Consider the following 22451-nt stretch of genomic DNA (forward strand, 5'->3'; position numbering starts at 1 on the left):
ATCTGAGTCTGAAATTTTAATGTCATTCAGACTTCTGTAAAAGTAAACCATCTGTGAATTACAGTCATAGTTATTTTAATTAGGAAAGCATTAGGGTTTAAAATGTTATTTTTCAAAATGACACATTTTTTAAAGACTAAGTAAAATTGTCATTTATGACTACCAAAGCTGCTACAGCCTTCCCTTTTTTTTCCTGGAAGGAAAGAGAAAGAATGGAAGGGAGCTGTTCTTTCTCTTCTTTTTTTTTTTTTTTTTTTATTTTACAGAAAAGGTGTAGGATGTAGAAGTACAGACATTCAAAACTATGGAATGGATGCTGAGATGGTGTGTAGGTGGCATGGAGGCAGTATTAGCTCATACTTAATAGGTGTCAAGGGAATCTGTAAAGCTGTTCTTTAGTTTAAAAAAGGCAATTTGTGGGAGTGCTGTGTGTTTCTGGCAGTACTTTCAAAATAGCTACCTACAAAAGACAGAGAACTATAATCTAATGATATTTTACACAATGACACACATTTTCACACAGCATTAATGAAATTTAGAAAAAAGCCTTAATACTATTGTAAAATGTGTCTTCTTGCAGCATACATGTCTACAAAAATATTATAATTACAAATAAATTTACAGGGCACTGATTTTTAAGGACTGAAATTTTATTTTTAAAGGTTTACTCTTTCTGCTTTGCTTCATACATTTTAAAAGTCCTTCTTTGTCTCCACAAACTAGTGACATTGCACTGCGGTACATACTGAATAAACCTACATTTTAGCCTAGTTTATTTATGGCCTTAATATAAAGTATGTGAGTAGTCTGGTATTCAAGCAAGTGACATCAACCATTTATGTAAGTTCTTGTCAGGAGCTGGACTTTAGGGAGAAAAACTCATTCAGGTCTCTGAGAAAGGGCAGAATAATGGTCACTCCTTTACCATAAACTGTACAAGCCTCACAGTTCTTCGTAATTGTGAGGCAACATGAAGAACTGCCTTACAGGAGAGGAAAGGAAGTGATCAGGAAATATAAGATGCATGTAAGAAACACTCAGCAGAGGAAACCCTACCCCATTTTTATCTCATGGGATTTCAGTATTTACCAGACCTATCATTCTACTTTTCAAAATTCTAGAAATAGACACAGCACCAAAATGTGGTAGTATATCCTCCTCCCCACCTCCTGCCCTGGCCTGCTCTATGATCTCATTCCTAACCTGAGCCAAACCACTCATTCACGACCCAGAAGAAACAATATGAAACAGTCTCTTGGCATGAACTGAGGAATGCAGGCAACAGGTGACAGGGAGAGCAAGGGCACAGAGAGGAAGCCCTAAGGCAGGAGACTGCAAAACAAATCACAGACAAATAAGGGATGAAGACTAGGACCAAATATGAAGCAAAGTATCTAGAAAAGTAAAAGTATCAAAAGGTGGGAGAGGTGGGAGGGGAGAAAGGAAGAGGAAGACATGGAATCCAGACCTGAGATGCAAAAGATATCATAGAGAAAATAAAGTTAGCAAGACTAGTAATCATAAGCAAAACCTGAAAGGTGGATGTAGGGAGGGAGGAATATGTTCTAGAGGGAAAAATATAGAAATAGGAACTAAAGATAGAGATTTGTGTTGAAAGAGTGAGAGCTTGTGAGGATTCTGAGGTCAAGGGCAACCATCCATCCTATTCTCTGGTTGAAGGGATGGATGGATTTGTCTAGTGTGGCACAAAGCCACTGAGAAAGCTTATGGGCAGTGTCTGGCCCAGGCCAGTCTTTTGGTACTACTGGTGAGGTCAAAAGTCAATCTCTGGTGGTTTCTGCAACTAGAAAATTATTTCCAATATATAATGGAGTGATAAAATGAGAGAAAAATATAATGGGAAAATATAATTTTACTAATTCAAAGTATGAGGGAAAATAGATGCTTGTGTTTCAGTAATTTCTCTTAGTCTGAAACCCCTCCTGGGATTTTTTTTTAATTGCTTAAAAGAGAATTGACTTTTAAAGTAAGATATTCAAAACAAATGGGAAATTGGCTTCACTTAAAATTACTAAATAACAAATGAATGAACTGGCATACAATTTATGAGCACTAAAGTTTTCCTACTTGAGGGAAAAAAAAGTTAAGAATCCCTTATACATCAGATTGCTTGCAAAGTACTCCAGTACTTCGGTATATCATGTTCAAAGCAGTTTGTATAGCATGACCACTTTAATTTTAAGCCAAAGTAAACAGTTCTGTTTAAAAAATAACTTAAAAGATTCTCTGAACTAAACATAAAATTTACATCTGTATGATTTCATACACTTCTGCTCATTCCTCTGATTTCATCACATGCCACTTATTTTCTACATTCTGCTATTTAATCATAAATATACTTTTTCCCAAAAAGGACCATAGTATGCTAATATTATACACTAATACATTGAAATTAAAAAATACTTAAAGACAGCTCTGTCAAATCTAATGAATGAAACACCCATAGAACAGTAATAAAATATGATTTTCTCTCTGACTGGTAAGAACTGTGGATCAGACTTTGTTTTCCCTCTGCAGTTCTAGAAGTGCTAGAAGAATTTAAAATCTCTAGATGGACTTCTGAGATTTCTCTGTTTTAACACTCTTGAGTGCAGGTTTGATAATGCAGCTCCACACTGGTAAGGATCATTTCTCCACAAACACTGTTGGCTCCTGAAACAGCTCCAGCAATGTTTGTAGTTGTAAAAGGGTGAATTGGCATGAACACAGCATCTATCTCAAGCAACTACCTCATTTTGAGCTTCATTAAAATATTCCGACTGACTCTCCTGTACTGCTTATTTCATACCTGATGAGTCTTTGGATCATCCCGTTTGAAACTTAAGACCTGTCTTATTCTTTGACAAATGAGTGGTCTCTTGTGTTCAGAATTCAAAGCTACTGATAAAAAGGAACCATTGTGGGTTAGAGGAAGCAGGCTAAAAATTGGAAAGATAAACTAAGAAAAAGCTTTTATGAGAAGTTTTTGAGGATTGCTATCTTTTAACCAGACAAGCATTTCTAGCAGTCAAAGGCTGAAATATTCACTTTCAGTGAAGTCTGACCCTTGCAGTGCTTGTATTTAACAGATACACTTTATAGTAAAAGCAAATTAAATGGATGTTTTGTTTTTCTTCTGGTGTAGTAGTAGTTGTTTACATTTCAGCAAGCTCCATCTGAAGTAACTCAAAAGGGTTAATTGCAGACTACTGACCTTAGCTAAACAAAATGTAGAGCTCCAAGTTTTGATGAGAAAGCTCAGTAAGCTATGAGCTAACTCTTTTTTATTGAATTTATATTTGCAAGCTTAACTGTGAGGAATGATAATCCACACAAATGAAAGTTTCCTTATGTCAGTAAAAAGAGCCAAGGACTGTTTGTGTCCATACTTCTCCCAAAGCATGATAATGTTTGCAAATTAAGTCACGCCATTGGGATGGTAGGTTTTGCTTAGCTAATGCACACTGTGTGAAAATAAATGAACACAGCACTGAAAATGGCGATTTCCTAATATAAAGACCTTCACATATTCTGGGGGACAGGAGATTCTTCTGCTTTACATGGACCAGCCAGTACTTCTGCTCAATTTAACTCTAAAGTTACTAAATATCACCTCACTGACTTCTCCAAGGGTTAAACAAGTCTATTACTTTCACTCTGCCTAGAGTAGGAATGATTTGTTTTGATCTAGAAATCTGATTTTCTCTTACATCAGACGTGCTTAAAAGTCACAGCAAGTAGCTAAGCCTGTAGTGATCAAGTACATATTTAAGCTGAAAGAATACCTTATCAAGACTGCATGCAGAGTCAAGATGCAAAAATTGCCTTTCATTAGTAGCTCTGCACTTTCATAATTCCAGTACTTAAGTTAAGTGCATGACTGGAACTGCATGGTATGTCAGCTTCAATGAAACAACTATTTTATTGTCCTAGTTTAGTTATCTTCAGCTCAGCTTACTCAAGGAACAGCAACATTTCATAAAGATATCGACACTTCCGTCCCTATGTGACAAAAGACAAGCTGGCAGGGAAGATGACCAGCCTGACTGAATAGGGAGCTTTCGCTGGAACTCAGGGGGAAAAAAGAGAATTTACGACCTTTGAAGAAGGGGCAGGCAACTTAGGAAGAGGACAAGGATGCCACTAGATCATGTTGAAAAAAGGTTTGGAAAGGCAAAAGCTCAGCTAGAACACAATCTGGTCACACTGGGAAAGATAATGAAATAATTTCTATAAATACATTAACCATAAAAACAGGCCCAAGGAAAATCTCCATTCTTTACTGGATGCAAAGAGAAAATGGCAGAGGTATTTATTGCCCTCTTTGCCTCAGTCTTCAACAGAAAGATTAGTTGTTTTCAAGGCAACTGGCCCCCCTGAGCTGGCACACACGGCCAGAGAACAAAGTAGATTCCTTGTAATCCAAGAGGAAGTAGTTAGTGACCTATTGTCCCACTCAGACACTCACAGGGCACTGGATGGGATCCATCTGGGGGTACTGAAGGAGCTGGTGGAAGAGTTCTCTAAGCTTTTTCCCATCATTTATTGTCATTAGTCCTGGCTAACCAGGGAGGTTCCAGATGACAGGAGCTTGGCCAGTGTGATACCCATCTACAACAAGGGCCTGAAGGAGGATTTGGGAAACTACAGGCCTGTCAGCCTGACCTCAGTGCCAGGGAACATTACGGAACTGGTCATCTTGAGTGCCACCATGTAACACACACAGGACAATCAGGGGATCAGGCCCAGCCAGTAGGGATTTAGAAAAGGCAGGTCCTGTCTGACCATCTTGATCTCCTTTTATGACCAGGTGACCTGTCTAGTGGACGAGGGAAAGGCTGTTTGTCTACCTGGACTTCAGCAAAACCTTTGATACTGTCTTCCACAACATTCTCCTGAAAAAGCTGGCAGCCCATGGCTTGGACAGGTGCACTCTTTGCTGGGTTAAAAGCTGGCTGGACGGCTGGGTCCAGAGAGAGTTAGTGAATATGGCTGATTCCACATCCCGTTGGCAGCTGGTCACTAGTGGGGGTCCTTAAGGCTCAGTACTGGGGCCAGTCCCGTTTAATATCTTTATCAGTGGTTTGGATTGAGTTGCCCTCAGTAAGTTTGCAGACAACACCAAGGTGGGTTGGAGTGTTGATCTGCTAGAAGGCAGGAAGGCTCTGCAGAGGGATCTGGACAGGCTGGATATATGGGCCAAGACTAATGGTATGACATTAAATAAAGCCAAGTGTCAGGCCACACTTTGCCCACAACAATCCCAGGTAACCTTTCAGGCTTGGGGCAGAATGGCTGGAAAGCGCCCCAGGAGGAAAGGACCTGGGGGTGCTGGTTGACAGCTGGCTCAACATGAGCCAGCAGTGTGCCAGATGGTTAAGAAGGCCAATGGCATCCTGGCCTGGATCAGGAATAATGTGGCCAGCAAGGCCAGTGAAATGATCGTCCCCCTGTATGCAGCACTGGGGAAGCCACACCTCAAATTCTGTGTCCAGTTCTGGGCCCCTTACTCCAACAGAGAAATTTAGGTTCTAGAGCATGTCCAGAGAAGGCAATGGAGCTGGTGAAGGGTCTGGAGTGCTCCTGTGAGGAGCAGCTTAGGGAGCTGGGGTTGCTCAGCCTGGAAAAAAGGAGGCTCAGGGGTGACCTTATCACTTTACAGCTACAATGAAAGGAGGTTGTAGCAAGGTGGAGGTCTGCCTCTCTCCCAGACAACTGGTGACAGGACAGGAAGAAATGGCCTAAAGCTGTGCCAGAGGAGGTTCATTTTGGACATTAGGAAGAATTTTTTCACTGTAAGGGTGATGAAGTATTGGAATAGGCTGCCCAGGGAGATGGCGTAGTCACCATCCCTGGAAGCGTTCAAGAAACAACTCCATGTGGCACTGAGTGCTATGGTCTAGTTGATGTGGTAGCATTCAGTCAAAGGTTAGATGCTGTGACCTTGGAGATCTTGTCCAACCCTAATTATTCTATGATAATAAATACTTGCTTTGAACACATAAGTTGATGAATCAAGCACAAGACATTGGCTAGCTAATAGTGTTTGCTCTAATGCTCTGTTAAACAGTAGAAAATAAACCAAAATCGGACCCTGGTATTGGATCTTCTGCACTTTTTGTCTATTTGAAAACAGACTTCAGTGTTTACAAGAGAAGAAAGAACATCTTCAGTGAGTAGGGTCTGGGCTTTGTTATTTTGTAGATTAATAAAACACTCTTGAACGCAACTTACGTGAGAAGGAAAAGATAAATTGTCAAGCAGGAAATAAATACAAAGATACCATTTTCTTTACTAATTTTCAGGGATTTTACTTCAGAACACTTTCCCCTCCCCCAGATTAATATCACCTTTCTCAAAATGAGATGGTGAGATACATTATCAGAAGGAAGTTAAATAAAGTATCATCCGGATTCACTCAGCTAAAAACTCCAGATCTTTCTTTTTCCCCTCTGCTGTGGAGCTTACTGGCAACTTCATCTTCTGATGATGATATATAAGCAGGAGGTTGATTTCAGATCTGTGTTGCTTTCTCCTAAACATCATCTTTGATGAGGCTATTTTAGCTACCTTTTTGTTCATTTTTCTACCTGAATTTGCAACAGCTCTTCAGGGAAGTGCATGTAACAGTGTAGGGGAAGATAACTTTTGATTTATTCATGAACTCCTGCAACAAATAGATTTCAGTTCCAGCAGTGACTCATTTGAAGTAGTTACTGCTGGCAACAGTAGCTGTATAAACTGGTTATATGTGTAACCCCCTGCTTCTTGGATGATTTTTAGTAATGCACTACAGATGACTCCTTTCTTCTGACTTTGCTAGCTGACATCATCCTTTCTTCCTAATTCCTCCTTTCCTTTCCTTTCCTTTCCTTTCCTTTCCTTTCCTTTCCTTTCCTTTCCTTTCCTTTCCTTTCCTTTCCTTTCCTTTCCTTTCCTTTCCTTTCCTTTCCTTTCCTTTCCTTTCCTTTCCTTTCCTTTCCTTTCCTTTCCTTTCCTTTCCTTTCCTTTCCTTTCCTTTCCTTTCCTTTCCTTTCCTTTCCTTCCCTCCTCCCTCTTTCTACCTTTTAAATGTTTTCTTCCTTTTTTCAGAGTTCTCTGCTGTAAAAGCATACAGGAGAGCACCCATGACAAATGCAGATTGTGTAAGTGTCTTCATTTAGATTGTTATTTAAAGTTCAACTTTCACGATTAGTCAAATGAATCAAAAAGATAATTGAGAGAGAGATTACGTGACACAGACATTAGTCACTACTGCTGATAGTTGGGTATGTGGTTTTGTACCACCTATACAAAATAGGTTGCTACCAAGCTGGTACTTACTGGGCATTTAAGAAATTTGACTTAGAATGAATTTTCCTCTTAAATTTTCTTCCATGCTTTTCCTCTTTCAATTTGTTCTTTTATACCTCTCTGTGGCTTGAAAAAGGTGTATGGAGAAGGTCACTCATTTTTTCAAACTTGGTTCCTTTTAGCTTAGTCTGTTGTCATGTGCTTCTTAGTCACTGAGTGACAATGGTACAACTCTCACCCCCAAACCCTCCCATTCCATTTAACTTATCAGTGTCTCTGAAGAGGTTTGTTCCTTTCTGGTCTGAGGGATAACACATTATGCACTGCTGTAGTTTCGCACACCTGACTTCTCCTGGAGTTAATGAGATTCTGGAGTCAGAACTTCTAAAATCTGTTTGAGATCACAAGCTTCGGTCCTCTGCATGATGGAAGGATTCTCTTTTACAATTTCCTTTTAACATTTTGTCTTCCAAGGTTTAAGGCTTGTTTTCAAATGCCTATCACTACACAATCACTGGTCTTGAGTTCTAGGCTTTCACTGATGACCAACTTTTTGTTTTTTGGTGCTCTAACAATGGTTCTTGGCTCCAGGGGAAATAAACTTGATAGGCATCCTGCCCGGTATTTTGTAACTGCAGCACACTATGCAGTTACTGTTGAACAGCTTTTGTCCAGTGTCAAGCTTGTATCCCCACATAAGTTCTAAAGGTGAGAGGTACTCTCATCTCCAGGTACCTGTAAGTACTTTTTTTTAAAAAAAACCCAAACAACTTCACTTGATGTACAGCAACCTCAGGTTCTTTGGTGTATCTGTGGATCAGCATGCTGGCACCTACAAATGCACTGACTACCTGGGAAATCCTAATTAGTTGCTTTGAGTCTGCCCTGTTACAACAGTAGAGCATTTAGCATAGGATTTTAAAGAAATCAAATATGTAGGGTTATTCAGGAACCATTCAACTGCTAAAATGTATATGCCAAATACCTTCAAAAATCTGGATAAAAATCTACATGGTGTGCACAGTTAATTGAAATATTTTCCTTCCCACAAAAATACACTGATTTTTTGACACGAAGATCACAGCTACTCATAAAATTCTGAAAATCAGTTTGATAATATAGCCAAGCATATATTAAATGTCAAAAGAATACACTGCTGCAAAGGATCTGGTGGCTTGCCACCAATGGAAATGACTCAGCTAACTTGTTTAAAGAATGATATTTTAATTGCTTTGTAGATCACAAACCTGCCAGCCTTGTAATTTACACTGCTGAAGAACAAGACGACATTTCTCCTTGGCAGACGATTTCTTCTTCTCTCCTGCTGCTGTATCAGCCAAATCTTTATACCTAGAAAAATCAGCAGAAGTAGAGTTACTCTAACGTTGGCCTGGTTGACATCTTTGTAGAAATTGACAGTTTTCCTTTGACTCTCAAATCTTTGATATCCAAACTGGAAGCTTGGAATTCTAATCAGGGTGAAGAAAACAAGAAGGCAAATCACTCTAAGTCTTGTATATTATTAGACATGACCTTGGTTAATAACAAGTGATGCCTAAAACTGAAATTTGCTTCCTGCCAGTTCTTTGGATGCCTCACTGAAAATCAATGCTGAAGGAATGAAAAGCCTCCCCAGTCAAGATCATTGGGACTACATTGGGTCATTGAAAGGAGGAAGATATGTTTTCAGTATGTGTCATACAACTTATGCCTCCTAAGGAGTAATTCATAAGAAAGTGACATTGACAAAAAATGATTTTCATCCGTCTGAAATAAATTTTCATTGTGAACAAAAGTCATGTAGCAAAGAGACTTCCAGGAACTTGATCAGTTTACACTACTGGAGAGAAGTTCAAGAGGAGACTTGATTATAGCATTGAGTACCTTCAAAGACAGAAAATGCTAGATATAAAAGGGCTCTATGATGCACCAGATAAAAGTATCAAGGAAGGAAGTAATACAAAGTCCAATAAAGTACAAAATTCAAATTTTAACTGTGGACTTATTAAATTTACTGTAATGTATTACTAAGGAAATGGATGAATTTTATACATCTTAATGCTACATATTATTACTATACTTTCTTGGAGGTATTCCTCTGTCTAGATCTGACTTCATGTAATGAGTCAGAATACTTTTTCGTTAGAAAAAGCCAGGCTTTGGTAAGGACACACTTTGCAAACATGTCACTTTTGATTAAACTCCCAGTGAAAGTCTTAAGTTTTCAAGTTTGTGCAATAATTACATTTCCTGACATTTTATTTATTTATTTATTTACTTATTTAACAGCTGAATTCACCTACAGCTCTGCTGCAACCCAAAACTGTGCTGTCTCGGGGCCCCTCGCACACACCATGGTGGGCAAAGATGCAGTGCTGGAATGACTCCAGGGACCTCACTTTTCCCAGAAGCTGTGGCAACTCTGGAGCAACATCTGCAGGTAAGCTGCTCTAGGACCGAATTTCACCTAGACTTCCAGTTTCATGTAGCTGCAAGGACGCTTGAGTATCTCAGCTCCTGCAGCCTGGAAAGATTCTCTTGTCTGGTAGCAGTCCTGCTGAGGACTCCATGGCTAAATCTATACTAGTAAATGAAAAGTGAGAGGGACTGTTTCTCTGGCATAGGAACCATCTGGCAAAACCCTAGCCTGGTGATTTACTTATGCAGTTAGTATTATGTAATCTGCTTTGTTCTATTAAAGTCTGTCCCCTTCCAACAGAGTGTAGCCACATCTAAGCTGCCTTCTTTGACTGATCACTAGACTGTCCTGGCTCCCAAATTGTGCCCAGGAATTGTTTGGAGGAATGCTGGTAAGAAGGGTCCAAAACTTCACCACAGATCCTTTTATTTAGTCTCACACTCCAGATTAGCATTAGAAAACTGGGGATAGCACTTTCCCAATATTCCACTAGCTGTAAGGTCACAAAGACATTTGTTTTATAGACTTCTATTAAGGCTGGGGTCACCTTGTCTCCATACTTGTGTCAACAGGGTTTTCTTAGAAATCATGGGTGATCAGAGATGTTAAGAGAGACAACTGCTGGAAAGCTGAGCAACTGCTGACTGAAACTGAGATGATTAAGCATTGACTCACAATGCATGAAGAAGTAACTGCAAAAGTGGTCAGCCTGAAACTCCTTCATAGCAGAAACCCAAAGAAACATATTTCTCTCCTGAAACAAAGCCAAATTAAAATTTAAGAGGCTGAAATTCTAAGTTTGACTCAAGTTTTCTTTAAAGACATCCAAATGATAGGATCCAAGGATAGCCAAACACTCCTTACAATCTGTATTATACAGGAGGCCAGACAAAAATGATCCACTGTTTTCTTCGAGCTTTTAAAGTTTCTGAAATTCCACCACATTACCCTGGAAGTCTAATCAGAGTTCACAATCCCCTTCTATCTGTTAAAGCAAGCTCTACCTTAGAAAAAGAGGATGGGCTAATGGTTGTGGTAGTAGAGAAAGAGGTAACTATGGAAATTTAACTCTGCCATAAACTTCCTCTGTGAACACAGCAGGACGTTTGGAAGATGATCTAATTTTGCCTATGTTAGACACTAAAAAACTGTGCTCCAAGCCTGAGTTAGTCACCTTGTTCTTCATACAGTCTGTGAAGACAAGTATTTCCACGAAGTGACCTGTTCTGTGCATGCTAGATAGTTTTGATAAAATGAGAGGACATTGCCCTCTGGAGGTACCTTTCTCCACTGGCCACAGGTGGACTCAGAGGAGAAGTCCAGACTGGACGCATTCATTCTGAGTGACAGAGGGGAAGCTTACCCCTATGCCTATTTGTCTAACTGAGCTACTCATCCTGCAGAGTAACTAACAGAGGGTCTAAGAGAGCTTCCTTATTTGTCTTATCACTCTGGCTCAAATCTACTGGCTAAGCACCCAGAATGAAAAAGTTCCTTTAGGTTTTGTGTTATCATCTGCGATCAACCATTTTCATCTTGTATAAGGGTAAGAACAACACAAAGTTTGCAGCTATTTTTCAGCCACAATGGTTGCCTGATTTGACTGCCACTCCAGTTGTGCATATACCTGTGTCAATGCCAGGGAATTAATGGAAGTTCCTGAATGAATGGGAATAAGCTGACTACACCTGCTGGTGGCAGCCCAAATTTGTCCTGGACAGAAGTGGTGGTCTTACCATAAGCTTATATGATTTCTTCTGTACTTAGTTTTAAGTGAGTGAAAATACTAAATATTTTTTCTTTAAACTGACAATGAACTAAGATATAAAGAAAGAAATAAAAACTTGTGTGACATTATTATCAAAATGCAAAATGACCCTTCTTTTGGGTATCAGATACTTTTTTGTGGTTTGACCTTGTGTTTCCATGTAGACACAATAATTTAAAATCATCTTAAATTTAATCATTCTCAGGAATAACAAAAGAACTTATTTTTCAGAATTTATTCTATCACAGAAATTAGTTATAAGAATACTGAAATTATGGTGCAGGCTCGTATAGATAAACTTGAATTACTTGCAAGAATGGGGCTTGCTTCTGGAGAAATGCAATCTGGAGAGTCTTTGAAACTTTCCCTTTCAGAGAATTCTTCCCCTACCACTCCCAGTCTTAGTTCACTCTGACGTGAATGAACAAACCCAATTAAGTACAAGACTTCCTCCCACCTGACATGTCACACATTTTGCCCCCAGTAGATAATGCAGAGTGTATTTGTAAGGCTTTAGAGAGGATCCTGAGGAATCTGGAAAACATACTTGGTTCTACCTTGCTAAAAAAAGTATTTAATCCTGTGAAATACATTTCAGCTAAACTTAGATCAACAAGTTACTTGTCTAGACTTTCTTAAGGTTCAGTAGAATAGAGTATTCTGGTGTCATATTCCTTACTGTAGTATTGATGTTTACAATAGGTCAGATGAAAGGTGCACTGTAAGACCATCATGTCTTTCTGCTGAGTATAATGGTGCTCTTGTCTCCAGCCCAGACAGCTAATATTAGACAAAATGAATCTCCTTCATAGCCAGGAAGCTAAAAAAGCACAGTATTTCATGGCTAGCCAGAGCAACTCATTCACTAAGGGATCCAAAATAAAATACAAAACAGGGAGATCTAAAGGATTAATTTGAATCAACACCACTCCGCTGACAAGTAAAGACTAATGTAGTGTTGATTAGGAAGCAAATGCAAAACCTCTTCTAGTTACAAGCTGAGACAGTGAACACTACTATCAGGGTGAAGGGGGGTCTCTCCAGTGCCCATCCACATGACATCAGTGTGAGAGAAGATGCATTTTCCCCAGCTTTTTCCCTCAGCACCCTCCTTGTCCTAACTTGTCATTTTCACAGACATAAACAGAAGAAAGACATTCTGGCTAGACAGGCTCACACTGTGAGCATGTACAGACTGGCCAGGATTCTCTGGTGTTGCAGAAATGTGCTCTGACCTCTCTTCCTTTGCTTTTGAATGATGTGCTCTATCAGGGAGATTTTTTGTTTGTTTGGAGTAGATACTGCTGCCAATAGCTTGTGAATATGGAAAACTCGGTTCTCTTGGGTCTTCACAGATAAGGATGTTATCTAATCATTTTCTCCCTCACTTCCCTAAGTGCACAGCTGACAAGATCCAGCAGGCTGTTTTTCCCCAAGACAAAATATTCCGCAGTGCAGGTTATGGCACAGTAACCCACAGCAATATTCTAAGGCTCAGCACGCTATTTGATTTACATGGAGTGTGCACAAATGGGCTGTAGGGCTGTACTCCCAGTTCTGTATGCACAGCAAATCTTTAAGCATTGGAATAAACACAACTCACTCAATTTCAATAGCACAACGTGATAGAAGACATTAAAGGAAGAAACACGGCAAGTACAAAGGGCACAAAAACAAGGAGCTCCAAATCAATAGCTTAATAAAAGATGTCTTTGAACTGAAGCCACAGAGCTATTTTGTTGGTTTTTTGGTTTTGCTATTCTTTTTCTCAGGTCTCTCTCTTGCCTAATTAAGAAAGAAACACCAAAAATAATAGTTCGAGGTAGCTAATGACTACAATCCAATGTCCTCAATAAGAGGATAGTTTCTAACACCACAAGTCAAATCTTGCCTGCAGGCAATTCCGTCTTTCCACGTCTTGTTGCTTAAAAAATAAAAATCACATATGGCTGGCAGGTAACTGCTTTAAAAGAGTGCTAAGTTATGTAGTTTTAAGTTTTAAATATCCAAACACAACTTACGTAAGGAAAAGTGAGTGAAACTCCTGTCAGTGTAATTCATTATGTTATAGTTTCATTTTCTCTTTCTTTTCCTTGCTACAATGTACTCTGTTTGCCAAGATAAACTGGTATGATTTAGTAAGATCTATTCAAAATGTAGTGAATAAAAGTCAGCAATCAAAATTAAATTGTGTTGCATATTTCTGCTAGGAGAGATGCAAAAATTGCCATCATAAATGTTCAGGTTGTGCTGTCTTGGTAAATTTTTTTCCCTTTCTATACTTACTTTTCTCTTTCTTTGACAATCAGTAATTGTTGATATCTGAAGTATGTTAAAGAAATGGACTTTGTTTGCCAAACTTTTCACTATGTACTTATAACTCAGGATTTTTAGTTTTGTTTGTTTGGATTTGGGGAGGATGGGAAGAGTGGCTTAGGTAAGGTTTATATTTGAAAAGTCTGTCAAGCGAGACCTGAAACATCTAGAGAGCCTATCTACTGAAGAGAGATATCTAATTTTTTTTTAAGTAAAAAATAAAAGTATGTCTGAAAAATTTTCAGTAGAAAACTTATAAAAGCAGTCAGTAGCAAAGAATAGGATGGAATTTTGATTAATGTAACCTTTATACAAAGGATACATATTAATTCATTCCACTTCCCTCTGTTATATTCTTTTTTTTTTCTTGAAGGAACAACCTAATTATTTTTGAAATATGAGGAACATGGGAAATTCCAGATAATTAGGAAAGAGGAAATAGATTATTGTAGTTTCCAAGAAAACAAAAGTGATTCTTTCAATCTCCTTACAATATATATGACATAAATATCTCAATATAGATCATAAATATTAACAAACAAAGCAGGTATTCAAAATTTTTGAGAGAAATCTTTGGATGTGGAGAGAAAAAGATGCTTTTAGAAATGACAGATTACATCAGATAGACTGCATTTGGGGCTTATTTTATAGGAGTAAAAAAATACAGTATAAGAAGACTAAAGGTTCAACTTTTTATGAAAAATTTTGTACCAAGGCTGCTTCATACAGAATTACAGAAATAATTCAGAATGTTGAAAATGTGAGCATGAAGTGCAGTGTACCTGAGACAATGAGTAAGTATATATGGCAAGGAACCAAAACTTCAAATTACCTGCCTACCATACAAGAATTATTTTTTTTAATATCTTAATTGATATCAAGCAACACAGTCTGGAATGAATAGATGTGCAGACCAGTAAGAATTAAGGGAGAAAAAATAAATTACAGAAATTTTGGAAAGACTGCAAGCAGTTTTATTCTTTCTGAGTTAATCTGGCACATAAACATTTCCTGCCAGGAAGAAATCTGCAAAGTAATAATGCTAAAAGTGATCTTACAGCAAACTGACCAGTTATCATAGATTTAACATATTTTTATATACACTGCTGGATTTTTTTTCTGGTAAAATTTACTGATTATTTACTTCAACAATTGAAAATTCACTTTCTATACAAGGGAGCATAGGAGAATATATAGTGTGCTTTAATGTGTCTGTGGAAAAAGGAGAATATACTTAGAGGGACAATAAATGGCATGTTACTGAAATAAAAGAGCAAAATTCAGGACTAAGAAATAAAACTAGAAAAATACTCAGAAAATCTCCAGAACAAAATTTTACAATGACTCAAATGTGAGTCAGCCACTGGGCCAATGTAGAGCTCAGTACAGACTTTTGAGGGAGGGTCATGACTGTGAAATCCACTGGATCAAAATACCTTTGCTGAAGCGGCCATTTGGGATGTTTTAATTTAGACTGAATAAAAAGTAAGACAAATTTCTCATACAAAGATAGTTCCTTATGATAGATGATAAATGAATTGGAAGAATTATTTTTTCCTGAGTTTTATGGGTTTTTTTCATTAGACTTCGTGACCCCCAATCTTTTCTAGATCTGAATTTCAGTTTCTGAAGAGAAGTAATGAAGATATGCATGTCTTAATCCTGGAATATTTATTCATATACTTCCTGTAATTAAGCAGAGGCTTCCTCATCTCAGACAATGTGGCAGCAGAATAGTGAGTAGAATATAAATTATAGTTCAGCTCTTGGGATTAGTGGATTCAACTACGCAAATAAAAAATATGAATTCATAACATCTGCTAAAGATTTGCATTACAATACTTTTTGCACCACCTTACTTAAAGCTGACATTCCCATTCCATATTGATAAAGCAATGTAAAACATATTTACTTTAAAAATTGGCAAAAAATAACACATTATCACAGAAATAGGCTAGCATTGAGCAAACAAGCAGCTCTTAACATCTACAGACATATACATCTGATTCTACCTCAGCAAACATTTCCATTTAGCTCTTGATAGGTAGGTCTTTTCCACAGCTAACTACCTCATCATGCTTGGGCACTCCACCAACATGCACGTGGGGTCATAAGATGCTTCACTGTACACAGAAGATATGGACTATAGAATAAATTTAAATTTCTTTGTTAACCTGATAATTTGATTCTGTTTAACACAGAGGTGCTGTAGGACTAGTGTCCAAAGAAGCTCATTTTCTTTCTCTACAGACACAGCCATGTGATAATAGGGCATCGAAATCAAAAGTCCTTCAATTGAAACACCAAGGTGGGCTTGTACAGCATTCCCACTTGGTCTCCTGGTGAGATTGCTACTTCAGTGGCTCAGTGTTTGCCAAACAAGCACTGCCCAGCTCACTGGGAAATATACTGAGGTAGATGTATATTGCAGAAGAAGAAAGTAAAACCAAAGTCAAATGGAAATTGTGATATTAAAGAGAAATAGGATTAGATTTGCTGTTCCACCTAGATAATGCTTTATTTCTTCATTCCTTTTGGTTTTTTTTTTTCTCCTGTGCAACTGGTACTTAGTCAAAGAGGAATGGGAACACATAAAGCCCTTCCCACAATACTCACTAGCTGCTTAGACAACGTTTATTGGGATTATGGGGAAGGATTTTTGGACCTTTTTAAACCATACAGCAAAATAGCTTCTCTGTGAGATCATCTCTACTTCTACTCTCTTCTGTGGGAGCTTCCCTTGTGCCTCTGAACCCTGTGAGTACTATCAGTCTGGGTAACAGGGATTCTCCTGGCTCTGGATTGTATAATGGCTAGACAACTGTACAAAAGCAACATTTTTCAAGATAGGCTAAGGTCGTCCCCCTTGCATACTGTGCCAAGAGTGGACCAGATTCTGCTCTCATTTAGAGTGGAGTACAGTTGGAATAATTCTGCTAAAACAGATGATAAATTAATGCCACATTGGTCTAAACAAAAAAGCAAAGTAAGGTCCAGTGATTAAGATGCATAGAAGGATTTTACGTGCATGCTTGCGTAAGATTTTGTGTTTGCTCTCAGATATCACCAGTATTAGCTGCCTACTATTATTCAGCCTGACTAGGAAATCTAGCTTTAGGAAGAGTCATTCCAGGTGCTTCTGCTGAAGATTGAATGGTTGTAAAGAATATCAAGATATGGATAAGGAGAAAAAGGGTGCCATGGATATCTGAGTTGAGTGGAAAGAATTTAACAACTGCAGAGCCATGGAAAGAAGAAACAGCAGGAGGGCCACAGTTGTTTTTGAGTCTGAGGCAGCTGGACTGCATCTATACAATTCCTATGACCTATACAAATCCTATGAACATAAAAAAGCAGCACTCAAGAGCAACTAATATTTTTCTAAGCACTGAAAGCACGCAGTTATATTTAATTAAGCAATAAATAACAAGGAATTATTTAAAAATTATACAGTAAAATTAATCTATGTGACAATTTGCACTTTAGTCTGATAATTCAAAGTTCCTGCATAGTGCCACTGGCATAAACTAATATGTTGCATACTTACTTCTTTAAAATATTTATTTTAAATATATGCTGTTTGTACTAAGAGGTCAATAATTCTAACAAGCATTTCCTTAGAAGAGTTTCAAGGTATCAAGGATTAGTGAAAATATTAGTAGTTGATAATATTTTAACACATTTATTTCTATGGCAAGAATTTAACTGAACTTCTTACTACCACACATAAATCTATGTCCATTATCTTTGTCATTATGTAATGTCAGCAAATTATGAAGTACTCAGTAATGATTTTCACTGGAACCTTAAGGTTCTGAAATGAAGTTATTAGCTGCTTGTTATAGGCACATGGAACTCAGTCAGCTTGTGAGATATGGGTCAAGAACTTTCATTATGCTTATTTGCACACAAATATAATTCTATCTACTTTTATAATCCATGCTTTTAGATTAAATCCAGTGCTGTGGTAGGTATTTTAGTACCTTGTGAAAACATTTCTCCATGTTTAGAAATAGCACAAGCTTTAAAATTCACAGATTTAAAACATGTGTAGACTTTCATAAGGATTATAATATTATTGTATTATAAGGATTATATTATTATTATTAAGGGTTATTTAGTGATCTAATAAACAGTTAAATTTGAGGGATAAGAAACGTCAAGTGCTAGTGGAAACCAGAGGTACCAAGGGTGGCACTTAAATCTAGAAATGAAATAAACATTTTAAAATTTTACAGATCTTAAAATAAAGAAAACCACAAGAACTGCTGAAACTGTTCAGCCAGAATTATGCATGTGTGTGCCCAATAGATTTATGATTGCCTAAGGAAATTAATATAGTTGTATGCACTTAAAAGCGGAGGGAGAACAATACCTTGAGATTCTCACTGAAACAACCTAAATCCAGGACATTCTCTATTGCACAAAACAATAGACTCTGCAAGAAGCTTCACTAAGTTCTGTGCATTCTATACTACATGTAATATACATAAGATTATTTAGATTGCACACCAAACATTTGAAAGTAAGGCACCATCAGACTTAACTGACCATGTCATCTTTAGTTCCCTGTATCTGGCTATTTAATGACCTAATTACATCCTCCTGCTCAAGGGACCCCTTTTCTTGTCAATCTTGTTGAACTGCTAAGTGTATGACAGACATGAATAATTCAACTGACTTCAATAGTTTACACACATTTACACACGTTTTTAATTGTTTTAGCGAATGAGGGTTGCAACATAACATTCTCAAGATGCCCAGCAAACAATGCTGATATTTATTTTTGCCTTCAAAATACAGCTAGATGCCTTCTAAATAAAGTCAGGTGTCTGGCCTTCCACTGAAAACTCCAGTCCAAAGAGAAACCATTTTCTCTTGTAGTCAGTCATTTGTGCACTGTCAGTAAGCCCCAAAAACAGCAGCAGCTTTATCATCCTCACAGTCCAAACTCTGTGACGTGTAACATAAGGACTGATATTTTGTATTTACAATACTAATTCTGTGGGCTAGAAAACTGATGATACCATGGTATAGCTTCAAAAACTGCATCTGTCTCATCTCCAAAATGTTCTCTGATTTTTTAGTGCCTGTTACAAAGCATTAATTCTTTCCCTTGCCATAGAATGGAGCTACACTGAGTCTGTGAAATACATGCAAAAATGGATAAACCTAAAACAAGTCAGATTAATCCCATCCTAAAAGTGACCACTTTTTTTTATACCCTATAAATTAAGTCCTGGTTAATTAGACATTGGCATATGAAGTTTTGTTACGCATTTTTTGTTTTTAAAATATCAAAAAGGACCTAACAGGGATAATGGAGCAAACAAGCCAAATGCATACAAAGAAACAACTCCAAAGGGGATAAACCAGAATAGTCTATCTACAGTCAGACTATGTGGAAAGAGCTATTTCATTTTTCCATAAAATGAGTAGCCTGGTCACCCCCACTACGCTATCACATTGTGCAAGTAGATTTGAAACGGTCTGTAGCCTCTAAGACAGTCCCAAATATCTAGTTACATCTCAGCAATTCCCCAGGGTGATTTACTCCAATTCCAGGCTTGTCAGGGAGAATGTCAGAGCATTCTGGGTTCTGGTCATCTCTTACAGTATCATCAACCCCTATCAGTAAGATTTCATGAGGGATTACTAATTTAGAGTAATTCTGAGTGCTGTAAATGATCCTAAACTGGGTTCCCCTATCAGAAAGGTTGGTAAAAGGAAAAGATAAAATAAAAGCTGGGGCTAGAAAAAGGAAGAGGGTGTCAGCGATCTCTGACAAACGGGATGGGGGGCTTAGACAAGCTTTCCAGGAGCCTTTTATTATTTTATTTCAGCATCAGTCTCACAAGAGATGGTACCGGGCTCACGCATCCGAGACATCTGAAAACTTCCTGGTTGCAAAGCATTCTTAAAAGCTTTTTAGCCAATAGCATGCCTCTAAAAGTTACAGACATCTGTCTTAACGAATCCTTAATAAAGCATGTACATCTATTGTACACAATAGTAATTTGTTATGCCTTATATAATAACACACAATATCTCATTATTAAGCTTAAACTTATCTATCTACCTAAGCATACTTTTTGCAACTTCAACATCTATCTAGGCTAAGCCTAAGAACTAACCATTGTCTTTAACGTCCTTGTCTACAAGAGGAGACATTCAGAGTGATGGTGTTTGCCTTCCCAAGTCCCCAGTACACATGATGAAATACCTTCCTGGAGACAGCTGAACACCTGTCTGCCAATCAGAAGTAGAGAATGAATTCTTTATTTTTCATTTCTTGTCTTCTCTATTCAATTATATTTATTTTAAACTATGAGTTTTCTAACTTCTCTCCTAGTTCTCTCCCCCACCCTGCTGAGGAAGGAATGAGCTAGTAGCCATGTGGGGTTGACATGCCAGCTGGGGTTAACCAATGACACTTCTTTATCCAAGTGCTTTATTGGGGGTGCTGGTGGATGAGAGGCTGAACATGAACCAGCAATGTGCAGAAGTCCAGAAAGCCAGTGGTATCCTGGGCTGCATCAAAAAAAAGTGTGACCAGAAGGTCAAGGGAGTTGATCCTGCCCTCTACTCTGCCCTTGTGATTTCCCATCTGGAGTGCTGTGTCCAGCTCTGGAGTCTTCAGAACGAGAAGGGCATTGACCTGTTGGAGCAAGTCCCAAGGAGGGCCATGAAGATAGTTAGAGGGCTGGAACACCTATTCTATGAAAACAGGCTGAGGGAGCTGGGGCTGTTCACCCTGGAGAGGAAAAGGCTCTGGAATGACCTTACTGTGGCCTCCCAGTACCTAAAGCTGGCCTACAGGAAAGCCAGAGAAGGACTTTTGACAAGGGCAGGTAAGGATAGCACAAGGGGGAATGGCTTTAAACTGAAAGAAGGCAGGTTTAAATTAGAGATTAGGATGAAATTCTTTGCTGTGGGATTGGAAAGGCACTGGAACAGGTTGCCCAGAGAAGTTGCAGATGCCTTTTCCCTGGAAGCGTCCAAGGCCAGGTTGGATGTGGCTCTGAGCAACCTTGTCTAGTGGAAGGTGCCCATGGCAGGTGGTTTGGAGCAACATGATCTTTAAGGTCCCTTCCAATCCAAACCATTCTATGATTCTATAGTAATTACCAAAATTGCCAAGGATGCAGCCATTTTTAAAATCACAGTTTTAAACTTCAAGCATGACCTTCATTCCTCACGGGAAGTTAGTCATCACCAGGTTTATGAATTTGCATTTAAAGTGCTCTCAAAACTGATGACTTTAAAATACTTCATTTACTCACCTTTGCTTGCATTCTGAAAGAAAGACAAACAAAAACGATTACCCTCCATCAGAAATATCACTTCCAGCTCTAGGTCTGAAGCAACAAACTACACAAAGGCAAGACTGCCATTTGATATAAATTGATATCATTACATCTACTTTAATGAAATACTGTTTTTGTAGCACCAGTCAGATTACTTCTTGCTCTCCTTGCAGAGATTTAAGGTATCATGGCACGTATCAATGTAGTGCTGTATGAGATTACTGATACTGCATAGCAGACAATAAAGCTGAAAGGGCCAGTGTGATGATGACCCATCACTTTGCAATCTGCTCTGTACATCATTCTCACTGATGCCCTGAATAACTTGCTCATGAGACTCTGAAATGTTCTGCTGACTTTTTAAATTCAAAAATGATGTATTATAAAACATTATAACTTCCCTTCTTTCAAGAGGAAAAAAAGGGAGAGGGGAAAGAAAGAGAAAAAAGTGAACACCAAAATGCTTCTGGACAAAGAGAGTTCAGATATACAATGATGAGTCACACATATGATTTACAAACATAAACAAGACATCTATGCAATACATCATCAGCTAATAGCACGAATTTGATGAAAACATTAAAACAGCTATTAAAAATGGCTTCATAGGAAAAGGACAGACATTACTTGACAAAACAATGATATCAGCATTAACATAATCTTTCCTGAGGAAAAAAGATATCTCTTCAGAATGATCTCTAAGCAATTATTTGAAAGAGTTAATAATAATTTAGTGTTCTGAAGCGCTGAAGTTTTGATGCAAATACCACTATTAGAGCATTTCAATATCAATGAATGTTGCCCTGACTAGAAGTACAGATCTCAGGAACTGCAGTTCAGTGTAGCTCGAAGAAAAAATTAAGAAGAACTTCATACTAAAATCAGAGGAAACCTGTAATTAAAACAGTTTTTGAACATACTTGTTTCACTCTCACTGCTATGATTACCATAAGAATCCATTATCATTGTGTTTCATATTCTTCCTTCCTAGTATTTCCTGTTAAAATGGATGTTTTGCCATCTTTGAAGTTACTTTAAAACAAAAAATCATCAGAATGTTAGCTGTATTTCCTTTTTTTTAATAAAGCTTACATGTGGTGATTTAGATATTTTTACCTTATTCATATAGGAGAGTGAGGTTAGATTATGAAAGGAGGGAGAAGAAGGAGAAAAAGAGGGGAAGATAGGGAAGAAGGGAAAGAAGAAGAGGAGGAGGAAGATGAGGCAGAGAAGAAGGAAGAAAGGATAGAGGACAAGGAGGAGGAGGATGAGAAGGAAGAAGGTATGATATCGTACCTCCAAGCCAGCATCGGACACTGTCTTAACAGGATAAATAACTACTTCAGAC

At 38.1% G+C, this 22451-nt stretch overlaps 1 protein-coding gene and 1 long non-coding RNA gene across 9 annotated transcripts in view; one reads left to right on the forward strand and one right to left on the reverse strand.

Moving 5' to 3' along the window:
- Positions 1-22451, reverse strand: part of MYO16 (myosin XVI) — a 370010-nt gene that overhangs the window by 50684 nt on the left and 296875 nt on the right. For all 8 annotated transcript variants that reach the window (XM_048328397.1, XM_048328433.1, XM_048328379.1 and 5 more), the window contains exon 28: positions 8541-8643. In XM_048328397.1, coding sequence (XP_048184354.1) covers positions 8541-8643 — 103 coding nt within the window. The remainder of the gene's footprint in view (positions 1-8540; positions 8644-22451) is intronic.
- The window catches only part of LOC125338087, an 86964-nt gene that overhangs the window by 45630 nt on the left and 18883 nt on the right, over positions 1-22451 (forward strand). The window contains exon 2 of the long non-coding RNA XR_007208183.1: positions 9583-9733. This is a non-coding gene — a long non-coding RNA (uncharacterized LOC125338087). The remainder of the gene's footprint in view (positions 1-9582; positions 9734-22451) is intronic.

The sequence above is a fragment of the Corvus hawaiiensis genome, chromosome 2 (genome assembly GCF_020740725.1).
Source record: "Corvus hawaiiensis isolate bCorHaw1 chromosome 2, bCorHaw1.pri.cur, whole genome shotgun sequence".
Lineage (NCBI taxonomy): Eukaryota > Metazoa > Chordata > Aves > Passeriformes > Corvidae > Corvus > Corvus hawaiiensis.